The 15,772-nt window shown below is 38.5% G+C and overlaps 1 protein-coding gene across 5 annotated transcripts; it reads right to left on the minus strand.

Moving 5' to 3' along the window:
- Nucleotides 1-403: 403 nt before the first annotated feature.
- ARHGAP11A (Rho GTPase activating protein 11A) lies at nt 404-12,838 on the minus strand. Of its 5 annotated transcripts, none has more exons than XM_059849792.1 (12): nt 12,635-12,838; nt 10,178-10,248; nt 9,761-9,857; nt 8,999-9,249; nt 8,366-8,541; nt 8,113-8,259; nt 7,040-7,114; nt 6,190-6,354; nt 4,824-4,959; nt 4,401-4,509; nt 3,478-3,625; nt 404-3,090 (listed from the first exon to the last, which is right to left on the minus strand). In XM_059849792.1, the coding sequence occupies exons 1-12, from the start codon at nt 12,761-12,763 to the stop codon at nt 1,499-1,501; spliced, it is 3,096 nt and encodes a 1,031-aa protein (XP_059705775.1). In that variant the 5' UTR covers nt 12,764-12,838; the 3' UTR covers nt 404-1,498. The 5 variants fall into 5 exon arrangements, with proteins under 5 accessions (XP_059705775.1, XP_059705776.1, XP_059705777.1 ...); XM_059849793.1 differs by having other exon boundaries at nt 8,366-8,526; nt 12,635-12,836; XM_059849794.1 differs by lacking the exon at nt 7,040-7,114.
- Between the last annotated feature and the right edge of the window lie 2,934 nt (nt 12,839-15,772).

A 15,772-nucleotide genomic window follows, 5' to 3' on the forward strand; every position in this document is an offset into this window, starting at 1 on the left:
CCAAGCAATCTGGTTAAGATCTTTGCATGGCTGGCTGCCTGGTACTAGGTTTAACAGCAATCTAGCAAGAGTGAGGCAGGAGCTTTCCACAGATCAATGAGCTGAACCAATTCAACTTGCAAGTTGGGTGGATACATGGGGAAGGAGACAGGGAAAAGAACTATTCTTTTGACTAACATATCCTTTTAAGAAGTTCAGAAGACTACTTACTGAAACTATGCTGCATCATGCCTTCTGCTAGTTGTGAGAATTACCAATAAATAGTTAAGATGAACAAAAAGGACAGCCAGAACAGATTTACTTCTGGCTTCAGTATTTTCAGACTTACTAATTTTGGTGTCTACAGTCTGACTATAACAGCATAATCTAACTTTCCAAGTCATTATAGAAAAACAAGCTCAGAAAAGGGAAAAAACAATGGTTTTATTAAAACCAAAAGTATCCAGTGCTTCAGCTCTAACATTCTGCCAATAAGCAATTCACACATATAAAAAGCTAATGAACAGTTTCAAGTGTTTACTCAAATAATTTTACAACTGATGACAGACAAACAGTTTTCATTCCAAAAGATGTAAACATTTGCTTGTGCAAATCAACCTTTAACACGCTAAGGCTTCTTACATTCGTCTCTTGCAACACTTTCAGCATCTAAACTCTGCTTCTGCACCACTTAGTTAACATAATTCTACAGCTCTAAAAATAAGTTAAAACTCCCCTGTCATATTAAAATAAAACATTTTATTACTCATAACTGAAAATACTTGGTACCTACTGTAGAACACAAACACTGGATGAAGTTTTAAGACTTTTCAATTCTTGAATAAACTGCACATTTATTTTCCATGTGTTCTAATAGTTCTCCAGTGTGTGTGCCCACATGGATTGTATTTTGACATTTACCTACTAAATAAGTAAAATACGCTCTCAATTTACTCCAAAAAAAAAAAAAAAAACCAAACAAAACAACATTGTCTCAAAAGAAATAGAGCTTGTATGAGGTCAAACTTAGTAGAATCAAGGGGTGCTAAAATACACTTAAAACTAAAAAAGTACATAAATTTAACTACTAATACTCAGCATCAAAACACTTCCTTTTATACATCTGTTTAATTTGTTTTAAATATTTGAGAAATTGTTTTTGAACTTGATAAATACTTGAAGAAGTTTTGGAAGATGCAGCATGTTTTTAGACACTGAGATAATCAAAACCTGAGATCTAACACAAACATTTGTGTTAGATTATTTACAGATTAACAGATTATTTTTGTTTTATAAGTCAAATTCATTTAGTTGAACTGACTAGCATTTACAGAAGTTTCAGTAAATGAAGAAAACCTCAACATGAAACAAATTTCTATTTGTACATTTTCACAACTCATTCATTTAAAACAAATGAAATATTACAAATAAAAAGAACTAGAAAAAAAATCATACAAATTTAGATTTTTCCAAAGGTTAACCAAGTTACAAAGAACCCATTTAGCCATCACATTTGATCTTATAAGTCTACTGGCTTTGCAGTTGGTAGCAGTTTTACTTCAGATATTGGATTCTTTGGAGAGCCTCTATAACGAACTCTTTCTTTTCCTGAAGCACTTCTTGCAATAACAGACTTTTCAGGGGCACTTTTACCTGGAACACTTATATTTGCATTAACTTTCAAACTGGATTTAACCATTTCATGATTGGTTAGATCTTCTAGAACGGACTTTGATGGATGAACAGTTGCTTTTTGTTCATGGATTTCAACAGTTCTGACAGAAACATCAGGCTTGTCTGATGGATTTAATGGCCTGTAACATGATTTGGATGCTAAATCAGGCTGCTTACGAGCTACAGAAAATTGGTCACGTGTGCTTTCACTCCTGCGTGGCAAAAGCATGGAATTCTTTGAGGGCTTTTCTGTGCAGGGGAACAGGGCAGAATCATAGCTCAAAGATTTAACAAGTGGTGAACCAATACCACTTGATTTAACCATCTGAGAGCTTACAGATTGTCTGTTAGCCTCTGAAAGGGAATTAATTCTTCTTACAGACTGTCTAACTGGAGTACGTTGAAACTTCAGGGGTGGTTTCATCTTGCTTGCAGAATTTGGATCATTTAATGAAAGCTGGTTGAACCACTGTATGTGGTCAGAAACCTTCCCATGGTCAGAAACAGTCGACGTTTTAGTTAAAACTTTATCCGAATTTTCAGCTTTCAAGTATTGGTTGCTCATTTCATTTTGTGATTTAGGCAACTGCGAAGTAGGCAGCTGTCCTGCCAAAGAAGGTTTAGCAGTACCCTCTTCCAAATTACAGCACTTTACCATATAGTTTTCAGCTGTTTGTGAGTGCATTAATTCCATTTCCTCTTTTCCTCCAGAGAAATCTGATTTATGTAAGTCATCTTTTGTTGAACTGGTCTCAACAGTAAACTTATCTTCCTTGGCTAGTACCTGAAGCATAGGAAGTTCTTTTACTTTTTTTATATCTGGTTTTGGGACCTGAAGTTCAATCTCAATAGAAGTTTTGAAGTTTCTTTTCTCCAAAATGTCAATTTCCTCTTCTTTTGATTGCTGTTTATCAGCAGCAGAAGATGGATTAAATTGGTGCAACAGCTCTCTGGATTTTACATTTGCTAGATTTTCAGAAACTTCTTCCACTAACAATTCTTTTGCTGAACTGAGCCCTGAAGGACACAGAGTTTCATTTAATATTTCACTTGCTACAACTGAGAGGGATGATTTCTTATCACCTATGAAATTGTGAAGAATACTTCCAGATGTGGAGAAGGCTTGCTTAACTTTCAGTAATGTTTCTGTAGTTGAATTACTTTCATCTTCACACAGCACAAGTTCCAAGTTGTTGTCTTGTTTGCTTACAGTTGCAGATTTGAATTCATCTGGAATAACTGGAGGCTTTCCAAATACCAAAACAGGTTCTGAAGAGCTGGCTCCCATTTCAGAGTGTCCAGGCAGAATTTGCTCATTCTTGCTGATCACCTGAGAATCTGTAAGAGCAGGACTATTCCATGACATTCGGTGAACTTCTTTATTGTGACATTTTGGAGTTAGCAAGTTTTCTTCTGACTTGCTTACATTCCTTGAACCTTAAAATAAATACCACAGTGTTTAGGAACAATTTATTGTGATTTTAATAACTATAGACAAAATTCTTACTAAAAAATAATTATCAAAGCTGCACTGAATTTTAAGATGTCATTATGCCGTTAAACTTCAGAAATGTAAAAAAAGGTTATATTATTAAGTGAAATTGTGCATCTCCTCTTGTTTAACTAAGAGAGCTACTAAACACTAGAAACACAAGCTTCTTCTAAATCAATTTTTTTCCCAAGAAGCCATTAACATACAAGTGACTTGTGACTTAGCTATAAGCACACTTTTAATCCAATTGCTTCTATACTTTTATTAATAAAAGTTGCTTTTGCAAAGTAAAAATAGTTTTCCCCATCTAATATATTTGGTTAGGCAATCACCTTTCTTAGGGAATTTTTCATTGACATATGGGCTGAAGAGTACATCTCTTCTTGCACATTCAGTTCTGCTTTCCAAACCTTGCTGACTTGCAAGACGCCTTCCAATATTTTCTGCTCTATTGCCAGCTGCACATCCTGATACAATATTCTTGAACAAACAAAAAGTGTTAATTGCTTTTATATAAACTTGTAATTTAGAATCTCATTTACAGAGGAAGCTTCAGGAAACCACTACATAAACCAGCCAAGGCAGCCTGTTCTTGGCCATACTTCCTCTCTGCAGACCTAGGGAGGGAACAGCCTGCCTACAGTCAGGCAGACTCAATCACACTGTGAACAGAGTGAATGAGCACAGGCTCTGCCAGGTCAGACACTCAGGAACTCTAAGACCCACTGATCACAAATGTGGTGGGTTGATTCCAACAGCAGGCAAGCTTCCATCAGCCACATGCTCATTTTCCCCATTCCCCAACAGGATAAGGGAGAGAATTGGAAAGATGAAAAGGAAAAGGGATACACAAACACCACAGACAAAAAAAAACCCAAACCCACACAGGATGCAAAGATCATCACTTACAACAGTCAGGCCAGATCTCAGCAAGCCTCTGAACAGTGGCTACTTTCCACAAATCATCCCCATCCCATTTTTAACTGGTGAGCTTAACATTACATGGCATAGAATTGCTCTTAAGTCAATTTAGGTCAGCTGCTCCCTCCCTCTTGCCCCATGCCAGCCAAACACAGTACAAGCTGATCTGTTACTGCTACACAAATAAACCTCAAGCTTCTTGTACTTGACAGCAAGCAGGTTCAATTAACACTGGGATCCCTCCATTACTAAATAAATCCTTCCTGCTCCTGAAAAGCAATGCCCCAAACTGTGAATTAAAATCTACAGTCTAATGAGAGGATTGGGTACTTACCATTTCTCTGTTGCTTTTCCCCAAACCAAATTTCAAGCGTAAAGACCTACGAACCATTTCTTTTCGGCTTATCTTTGGAGAAAAACAACCCGTCTTTCCTGATTCAGCCCTGGAAGGACACAAGGAAAGAAGGGACAAACTCTTTAGGTAGACAATGAAAACATCCTGACATTTATTTACAGTTATTTCCCTCAGTTTTACTTATTTTATTGCCTTCTTGCTCACCTTTCTTTAACAGGCACAGAAAGCTACGAAACCAGATCTTATTTTGAGCTCAATTTCGCAACATCAGAAGATCTGGTGGTTTTAAGATTACTATAAACATTTATCAAAACCAATAATTTTAGAGACAGATGGAGGTTATTATTCAAGGGGTCTAGACACAACTCTCCAATTTATTTTTATGTTTTGAGAGTTAATTACCTGTATAGTTTTTTGCTTGCAAGTCTTTTACTTCTTCTATTCCCCGTACTGGACACGTGATTTTCACCCATGGTTGAAGGAGATAGTGAGGTTTGTGAAGACTCAAGACACACACAAGGACTTGCTTCAAATTGAACTGCAGGGATGAAATTGTATTTATATGAACTTAAAATAGTCACTTTTTTTAGATAAAGACTTAAAGACTTACAGGTTAACACAATAAAGAACAGGTTTATAAACAGCACAATTTTTTTAACTTATTTACTTATTTTGTAGAGTGCTGGCTTGAAATTACTTTGATTTCCACCTTAAAATGAAACAAAGCTGTTGCCTGTAGCATCCATAAACGTGGCTGGAATGCAATTCCAGCTACAGATATGACATGCAACATGCTACAGATATGACTTCCTCAAATAAGTTTCCACACTTATCATCAGATCAGATCCTCAAATTTAAGAACTCAAGAAGAAAAATTAGACTTATTATTTGCAGTGTGTTTTTTTACACACCTAGCCAGAACAGCTAAAGCAACAATGAAGAGTTGGTTTTTTCTACTGCTGGACATTTTATGAAACACATGTATCACTGCTATCTTTATAAAGTGTCATTGCTTTTGTTTGCTTATCCATAGAAACAAGAATTTCATGGAGAACATGATTTAATAGGAAAAGCACCAAGTTTCATAACACTCATGGGGGAAAATCAAGCAAAACAGCCAATCTAGAAATATCCTTCCACTGTAACTTCAGTTGGCCAAACATTAAAGAATGAAATAAAAATAAAACTGGATTCTCAGAATAGCCTGATTATTCTGCTACAGTGCTTCCAACAAAGTGGTACTAAAGCATTGTCAAACAAAAGTAAATTTTTTTCTAGAGTTTTGAGATGTAGCATCTAGAGGAAAAACAAGAGGTGGCAGGACACAAGAAAGAAGCTTTATAAAAGCAAGAGTTACATTTCTCATAGAGCTAGGATCAGCTGTTTAATCATTTAGGAGACAGAAGGCTACAACTTTCAAAAGGTTGGAAGCATAAGCAGTCTTCAGGGATCTGTGCGCCAAGAAAGAAACAGAAGTATAACCTGAGTGATCATAGAGAGTAAAAAATATAAAAGGACATCAGGATTGCAAGTATGAGAGATTAACAGAACAAAAAAACAAGCAAGAGAATTTGGCTTACTCAATCCACGTAACATGAGTCACCAATGAACATAAACATACACTATTTACCAAGATGGGGAAGTAGTGCAAGGAACACTTCAGCAATGAGCATCAATGATTATCTAACAAGAACAAACTACTCCACTCTTAAATTAAGAGTCACCAACAATCACTTCAAGCAGCAAAGAAAAAGTAATGGCACTGTACCTGATGCTGGTGTTGAGCTATTAAATATGCTAGTTGGTAAAAACTCAAAGGCAAAATTGTGCTTAAAAGAGCGTCTCTTCTTGCTGGACAAGCCCTGAGAGCAATCAGTTGGAAGTTTCCGCTTGGTACTTGGAGTAAGAACCACCGGAGTCACTGATGAAAGGACTGAAATTAAGAAGATCAAACTTGCAGTAATAGCTTAACAGTTGAAGAGTTTAGTAAATGGTTGTTTTGGGGTTGTTTTCTTTTAACTCTGAAAAAAATTTCTTGCAAAAGCTTAGCCAAAGTGCATGCATTTTGAACATGCAAAGCAATCATTATAGCTTAGAGTTTGATTTTGTACTTTGTTGGGTTTTTTGCAAATTTAGAGTACCAGAAAGAAAAATCCAAACCAACAGATCAATAAAACAATATAGGCATTAGGAGGAAGTAAATGTATAGTCATCTGCTGAAAGTTTTAGAGACAGTAAGTCTGTCTCTAAAACTTTGAAGTAAGTAAGTGTGAAAGAATTTTAGTCCTGGCAGATTCATTCCAAGGATGATAAAATGTTGCACTACTGCACTGAAGCCTTAGTGGTTTATTAGCTAAAAAGCACAAGTTTGGTTGGGTAATCCCCATAGAGCTAAACCACACAGCCCACTACTGCAGTGATTGTAGCTGCTCCAAGAATTACAGTAAATGCAGTATCCTCAATAAATATGTATCTATATTCCATTTTAAACAATTTAAATTTAATCACTTGCCTTCAACTAAGTTCAAATTCTTTAGTTAAAAATATTATTGAATATAGTTAACAAATCCAGAAGATACTGCATGGGCTTTATCCAGTACAAATACACCAGTACCTACCGCTTCTGTCTTGTTGAGGTGTAGTGGAGGGTGTTCTGTTAGATTTAAATTTATTCAATGCTCCACTAACAATATCTGAAATGCAAGACACACCGAGCAATCAAATTTAAATGTGAAGCCTGTCTTGCTCTATTTTCAACTCACACTTAACTCGTATTTTTTTTCAGGGAGAAAGAAGGTAAATCAGTTTAAATGTTGTTTTATGTACAGAATAACATAACCCAGCTCTTCCCACCAACATAGTTTGTATTGCTTTCACCAATAGCTGAAAAATCTATTTTCCTTAAAATAAAAACTATTTTAAAAAAACAAACAAAAAACAGAGCAGAGAAGTACAATACACAAAAAACCCATGCCATGGCATAACATACAGTCATACAGTCTTAATTTCAACTGTCAGGTTACAGGAGCTAAATAAATACCTATGTTTTTACAGCAATACATAAAAGATCCCTTTGCAGTGGATTTGAATGAAGTCAAGCATACATGTTCCATAGTATTTCCTCTAAGAGTGCAGAACTGAGAATGGACCATTTGATTGCCCATATCTAGTAAAAAACCCAACTCAACCCTGTTGAAAGCTGAAAAAACCTCACAAAAAATCCCAGATCCATGATACCAGAGTACACAGTATCCAATAACACCCAATTCAGATTTACACTTCAAAACACAAATTAGCTACTCTAATTCAAAACACACTTGCCATTTGCATCCCTGCTTTCTCATGACCTGACTTCTCTAAGTACATATTAAAGTACCATTTCAAAATTAGCAACAACAACAAACAAACCCTTTAGCCTTCTGCAACAGGATCTGAAGTTGACTCAACAAAAAGCCAAAATAATAATTTGGCTACACAAATCCAATATAGCTTCTTTGGTAGACAACAGACTAGAAAACTGAGTAAATATATAATAATGTGATTACTGAAGTCTTATATAGATTTTTCAAATCCAACCCAATCAGTTTTGAAGACACCTGTTCTGCTTGTGGAAGAAACAAGTGCTTAGGGTCAGACTACCTGAAGTCTCAATTCTGTTTTTGGTTTTGAAAGTTTCACAAAACCTACCTACCCCCAACACTTCGGTGCCTCCTCCTCTTACATTCACTGGGAGATTCATTTTCACTGTCTTCGTGGCCCCACAGTGAGGGAGTGGATTGAAAGACATCAACACCCAACATTGAAGGAATCTTTTCCAAGATAAATTCTGGTACTTGTCCTGAAATAGTTAAGAAATATTTTTTTAATGATTCTTAAAAGTTGAAAAGAAAAGCTGCACACAGGCTGGTGCATTGGGACACGTTGATAAGCGTTTATCATCTTACCGATTTCTGCCGCATGGTCAATAAGTGTTTCCACAACAGCAGCTTGCAAGCGAATTTTTTTTTCTGTACTAGTGGACATCTTTTCATTTTCATTCGAGTGCAAGAGGTTAGGAGCAAAAATCACTGCCAGATTACTGCTATCCATTCTGTTTTCGTTGGATCTTAACAAGAAAAGGCTTTTTAAATTCAAATTATCAGATAATATAAACAGTGGAGAAAGAAAAGAGCAAATAAGACAAATGTAGTTAAAAAAATAAAAATTGACTCATTCACTGGAGTGCTTATACAACAAGATTAATGTATAGATTTACACATTCCAAGCCAGATAATTGCACAACTATGTTACTGAAATCAAGAAGGTATAGATCCCCCTCAGTTTTAGGGAATGCAAGGTATCAAATTATGGTAATTCTGCTGAACAAAGTTTGAATAAAGTCAAGCCTCCAGTTATTAAGTTTTCATAAAGAAAACCTTGGATTTATGAAATAAAAGACTATGACTGAATTTGGTGAATATCTGCAGATATGAAAGTTTAAAATGGCAAACCACTCAGAGATAGTTACAGCACCTGCCTGGACAGAGAAGCAGTTAAGGCAATTCAGAACTGTTTACAAGCACACCCTTGACACTGACCTTAAGGACACAGTTCTCAGAAAGTTGAAAAAGTATCTCAAAGCTGCAATTGTTCTGTCAGCCATCAAACAGGACAGCAACACAGTTGCAGTTTTCTTCTCATTTCCAAGCTGCTGAGCTTTGAATAGCCCTTCCTGCAGGTGAGGTGGAAGGATGGGTTCTGGCAACTCTCTAAAGAACTGTTTGAGAAGCCCTGCAACATCACATGGCAGTGCAGCTGAGAGGCAGTTTTCACCTTGATCCAGTTTGCTCTGAAATTTTTCATAAGAAACACGATTTAAAGTCCTCAACATACTGTCATATTTCTAAATTTAGGTAGTAATGCTCCAGCCCATGTCACAACAGTCGTATCTTCTCCACTGTTAGTTTCAGCCTTGTCACGTTTTACTCAACTACATTATCGACAGTGAGACACAGGCAAGGTTGTCAGACCATGTGTATTAATTTAGTGGTTTCCCATCTTCCCTCCACCAGGGGAACATTGCTAAACAAATATCCTCATAGCATCCAGTGTGCACAATTGCTAATGAGTTTGGTCCCAAACTACTCTCATCATCTGCAAGGCAAAATATTCAAGGGGAAAAAAAAAAAAAAAAGGGGAAGCCTGTCAGCTTCTGGGCTAGATCTCCTATCATTTCTAAAGCAGGCAATGTTACTAATCTACTTCCATGACCTGAATATGACTCAAAAGAGTCCAAAAATTGAAACATGCCCAAGTGAAAATGCAGCTTATTAAGAAAAAAAAGCAGCCTTAGAGAGTACCTTTAAAGTTTTTAAGCGAACAAGAGATCCAGACTTTCTGAAGAGTCCCTCAGTATGAACATGTTCTTCCAAATATTCACATGTATCAACGAGAAAGCTGAGAAAAGAACAGAAACAGTTCTGATGCTCATAATAAAGCCTGGGTTTTTTCCAGAGAAACTATTTCATCATTTTTGGTAAAACTTAGTATATAGAATAATTTTCCCAAATGACAAGATTATGAAGAAATACAACTGAGTAAGAGCTCTGAATTCCCCGTCTAACTTCTGCATCCCTGCTTTTCCACCTGGAACTATTATAACCCCCAGAAGCTCTAGCAGGCATGGAACAAATATTACATTCCTTCTTCTGACATGGGTTCAATACTATAAAGAAAGCAAAGTAAGCACAAAATCTAAAAACACATTGTTAATTTACCTTGGAATATAACCGTATTCTGGCACAAGTGATTGTGGCAACGCATGAAAAGATATTCCAAAGATTTTACCCTGAAATACAAAATTCAAATCATGTCACTCAAAAGTTGATATAATTATCAACCCCATGTTACAAATAAGCACACATTCCACAAGTAGACATAAGGGTAGTTAAGACAAAACACAAAGTCTTCCAGATAAGACAGATAAGAGGTATTGTCTGGAAAAGCACTGTCATCTCCAGAGATCTAAAACTAATTCAAGTGGCAGGTAACACCCTAGATCATTGTGAAAGAGTAGAAAGCTTTTCTGCAGCACGTTTTACACTTCTTATTTCACAATAAGTTTATTTATTTTCTTATAAGACTCACAAATCAGTAAGGATATTAACCAGATTGTTTGAGAATCTCACCTTAGCTTTTCAAATTGACTATATCCTATTTTTCTTAAAAATCAACACAAGACAACAGAAATAACTTTTTTTTCTTAATAAATTTTTCTTCATCTCTTAAAGACTGCTTTAACTCTTAAAGTTTGCTCTTTTAGGAAGGATTAAACTCAACAGAACAATCTAGACAACTGTTCTGAACCTCATATTTAGCACTTGTTCATAAAAAATTGATCTCTACTGCCTTACACAAGACATTAGAGTATGTTACATCTTAGAAAATAAGTAAATCTCATCAGTCATTACTTCTGATGCAGTTCACCCACTGCATCAACAACTTCTACATCCTAGAACTTCTACTTTATTTGTTTATATTCCTGTTTACAGAACATGCAAGCCAGTCCCTCTCCCAACCAGAAGAGGACTGGGATTTTGCCCAACTTGTTCTTAGAGCTGAATGCAAACTGTTAGTCATTCATAGCTGAAACTCAACGTGCTGTCCATGTTAGGAAAACAGTTAATCAGTAACTAACCATTGGACCCAATCTAATCTGTCCTACAGAAAACAAACATAACCGAGTCAGGAAAGAGAAGCAACACACCTGTCATTGTGTTCCAGGCTGCCACTAAAGCTACAAAAAGAAAATTGACTCCAGGAGAACATTTTTTCCATATGTACAAGATTACATACTAGAAAATTCCAGTGGTTTGGAATTCAGCATTTAGAATTCCTAAGTGATTTACTCACTTCACTAGGTTTTGTTTGAAGTAACAGAAGTTGTGATTTAGTTTATTCTTAATAAATAATAAATCTAATAAAATTATGTCTGTTCCCTTGTAACAGAAATAAGACATCCCTTGGCAAAACAAATGCTCTTCTGTAGCTTTTCCTACCTGGCTCAGTAGTTAAGTACACATTTTTTTCCTTGCATACAATTTAAGCACTACAGACAGCAACAAAGACATCTTTTATCAAAACACATATATTGCTCACAGTTCTTATTATCTCCCCTTCAAATGGAAAAGGAAAGAAAAGTTTAGAACCATGTTTGATACTGACAAAGAGAAGAAAACTAATTCTAACTTTACTCTTGCATTTTCCCTTTCCAAACACCCCAACTCAAGCACATCTTCCCAACTTCTTTAGTTTATACTGACCAAGCATTACTGCAGCATTGCGTAATGTCTTCTCAGCCCTACAGAAAGCTCAGTCTGAGCATGTTCCGCTCTGTGCCATACCAGCTGCACAGAGATCTTGTTTAGGACTTGACCATGGTCCACATTTTATAAATTAAAGAGTCTACCAGAAGATCAGTATTCTCTAATGGATCTCAGTGCTGGCATCCATTGTAATATGTCTGTTTTAAATAACAGTCCTGAGACAGAAAACACTTCTTTCCCTTATCAAATTAAAACCTGATATTTAAGGTAATGGGAGAGATTTCATTCCTGGACCACTGGCAAATCAAGACAAGAGCTGTCTGTGCCAAAATACTTAGTCATGCCTTATGCTAAGAAACCATGCAAATAAAGCCCTTCGGAAAAAACAAAAGCCTAAGAAATCAAGTAAAAGACACACAGCTTTTAGAAGCAACACCGTAGCTATATTCTAAGAAACAATACAGTTAGTAAGATCTGAATTCCGTGGTGAGTGACATCAATGACAGTGAAGCACAAAAAGCTCTCGCACGGATCAGAGGCGACCGTGCGTGTTTCAGTGGCCAGCAAGGCCACGGACAAAAGAGGAACACATCTCCTTCGCCATCTGGTCTGCCAAACTGCCGGGGGCGGGGGCACCCGCGCACTGAGCCATCGCCTTCCTGAATCATAACACGGCTATATAATGGCGCCCTGGAGCACCCGCACGCTGCAGGAAAGGGGAAAAAAGCTCTTTTCCCCATTACAGGAGGTGATGCCCTGTTGGGGGCTGGCAGGAGCTGCTGCATTACGGGACGGCACTGCTGCCGGAACCAGCGCTCCCGATGACAGCACCAGCCCCCGGACCCGTGTGAGCTTTGGCTCTGCCCGGCCCGGGAAGCGGAGCCCTCCGAGCTCCCCCGCCCCGCTCACCTCCGCCGCTGCAGCTCCCGGCGCCTTGGCCGCCGCCAGGCAGCTCCCGCTCTTCACCTTGATCCCATAAGAAGCCCGGAGCTCCTCCAGCACCGCCAGCCGCACCAGCCTCCGCCTCTGCTCCGCCATCCCTGCGCCCCTCACCCTCTCTCTCCCCGGCCCAGCCCGACCCCGCCGCCCCTCAGACCCCGCCGGGCGCCATGGTGGCCGCGCTCACCGCCCGGCTCAAACCCAGCGCGCGGCCCCGCCCGCGCCTCTCATTGGGCCGCTCACCGTTCGAAATCAGGCCCCCGCCGCCCAACGGCCACGCAGGGCTGCCCGCCGCGCCTGCCTCCGTGCGCCGCCTCGGAGCCTGCCCAGCCAAGACCCCGTGCCCCGCTCACCGGCGATCGCGCTGGCTGCCTAAGGGCCAGGACGGGTGGTACAGTCGGAACGCCCTCATCCCTCCGTGCCCACATCTCCCTCATCGCTCTGTGCCCACATCTCCCTCATCCCAGACATGTGCCCGCCCCTTGCCCCCACAAGTCTCCGGCGGTGCCGAGAATGGGGATGGTTCATTTGGTTGGTCACTTGGAAACAAGTGTCTCTTTCTCCAAAAATAAGCTTCAAATAAAAACAGCTGCCAACCGCGGTTTTGGGGGTAAACTGGACCCTTCCACCGTACCTGATGGTAGGGAATGTCGGGTATGAGCACAGAGAAAATGTAGACGTTCTTCCCCTCTGCTCCCGTCCCTGTCATTGCTTTCCCCTGCACTACGTGGGGTCTGTGCAGGTCTGCCCGAGGTGATCCATTGCTTCCATCATTTTCTGCTGACAAAGCCTCACTCCGCAGTTTAAGTGACACTTGAACCATCAGCGCCAGGTTTGGCTTGTACTTTCTAAATTTGGGTTTCCTTGCCCGTTCCATACAGTGAACTCAGACACCTCCTGCAGCGGAGTCATTCTGGGCTTTGCCCCCTGTTGTTATAGGAAGAACTGCTGCTTCCTTTTTTCCTTGGTGTTTTTTGGTTTGGTTTTTTTTGGGTTTTGTTTGTTCGTTTTTTGGGTTTTTTTCCTATTCCGAAGTAACTCTTCAAGTGCCAACAGCACTACAGTTAACCAAATGCAGTCTTTCTGTGTAGTCAGAAAAAAGCACTGTACCAAGAATAAGCTTTCCAGCTTTTCCTTTACAAGTGTTCTGTTACTAGTTCTAAAGCGAGTCTTACTTCACTGAGAGACTAAGATTGCCACGAAGCTCAGACACAGAATGATAACAAGCTCGTTACAGTGCTCTGAGCACTTAGGGACACAAAGGCAAGAGAATAAAAAGAGAATAGCCTGAATTTTTCCAAATGTCAGTGAAATGTAAACCCTCTTACAAATTATATAGAAGAAGGACTTAGCAGTGGTAATAAAAAACAGATTGGATACAAATTTTCTTAAGTAAACTCCCATGAATTTGATTATGGATATTAAAATCATGTCATTGTACAAAAACAACATTTCTCTAAATGTGGTTTTAGTGTAACCTTACTGTAAGTATTATTGTCTGTCCTAGCATTGAAATGGCACGACAATACAAAGTTTCAACCCTAAAATAAATTTCTCTAAATACGAGAAAAATAAAAGTAAAGGAATCAAGTAAATTGCTACCATAAAATTTAATTTAAACAATCTCTATTCCAACTTAGTATTTTGTAGTAATGATGAATTACACAAGGGGGAGCTGTGACTGGATAAATATATCAGAACTTTTCATATTGAGTATTTTTGGTTCAGTATTCACTTAAGAAGAAACAGGTTATGATAGTATGTACTGCATTATTTTTACTAAAAAAAAGTGGTGTGGGTAATTTTTTTAACTTTTACAGGAGATATTTAAAGTGACAGAATTATCCAAATTTTGTCAACATCATTTGTCAAATATTTTAATATTCTTTTGGTGACTATTTTGGCATGTTTCTGTTTTATTTGCAGGTAGAGACTGGAGCATGAAAAATTACTTTGCAAATAGGAGCTATAGTTTTGCAACCAGTTGTAGCATGCCAACTCAAATCTATGACACCCGTTTGAAATCGAGTTAGGAAAAATAAACAGCTATTTGGCATTGTCCTGGGGTGACTGTATGGTGCTCATATCCCCAATTTTCTGTTCTGCTTATGCTGAATGTAGAGTTCTGTGCTTTTAAAGTAGATCTGAGAGTGAAGTGGGGAGAAGAAGAAGCGGTGGAATGTCTGAGGTGGCTGTATTCAAAAACATAAAAACAGGAGCTTGAGCTCTCTCTCAGTGTGTATTGTCTGCAGCATGGACAGCGAGAGAGAAACAGGGAGTTTTTCTTTGTTTCTTCACTGGTTTTCCTCGTTAGTTGTGGCAAGGAAAGTTTTCCCAAGACTCTGTCTTTTTTTCCTGGAGTTGTTCAAACCTGCTCTGCACCGAAACCCCACAAAAACACCGGGAGCTCACGCCTGTGGCCCATGGGAGCCCGGGATGTGGCACTTCCCAGCACAGGAGGGACTGATAACAGACTGGATGAGCAGAGCTACAGCCCACAACAAGGACTTTCTGAATTTGCCATCTCTTCAGAACAAGGAGAGGTTCCATTGTTTAATGTTATTCATTTTTCCATGTTTGTGAGTACTTTGCTTGTTAAATAAACAGGGTTTTTTCCACTTTTCTTCAAGGAAATCTTTTCCAAACTGCTTGGGGGAGGGGCCGCTTGAATTTGCTTTCTAGAGGAGACCACTTCAGAAATTTCCTCCCAAAAATTTGCCCTAAACCTGGACAGATATTTCCCTCTCATCCTCCCCCTGCCCCAAATTGTCTTAGAATCAACATGCCAAGCTTCTGGAATTTTAAATAGTTCTAATTTTATGCAGCTCTGGTGAAATCCTGTCCTGAGTGAAGTAAATTACATCACTTTTTCATCATCAGGTGGGCCAGGCTTACACTCCTTTTTGCTTGTTATACATAAATGTTTGCATCCGCACACTGACACTTTTTCTATTATTCATATATAGGTATATGTTTACATTTTGGAAAAAAAACCCAAAACAGGAGCACCTACATTTAGTGTGGTATTTTGTGAATTTTGGAAGTTACTACAGAAATGACAGCTTTGAAAGAGAAATTAAATGCATACTAATAATCTCATTTTAGTAA

Source organism: Haemorhous mexicanus, chromosome 6, assembly GCF_027477595.1.
Source record: "Haemorhous mexicanus isolate bHaeMex1 chromosome 6, bHaeMex1.pri, whole genome shotgun sequence".
In the NCBI taxonomy this organism is placed as follows: Eukaryota; Metazoa; Chordata; class Aves; order Passeriformes; family Fringillidae; genus Haemorhous; species Haemorhous mexicanus.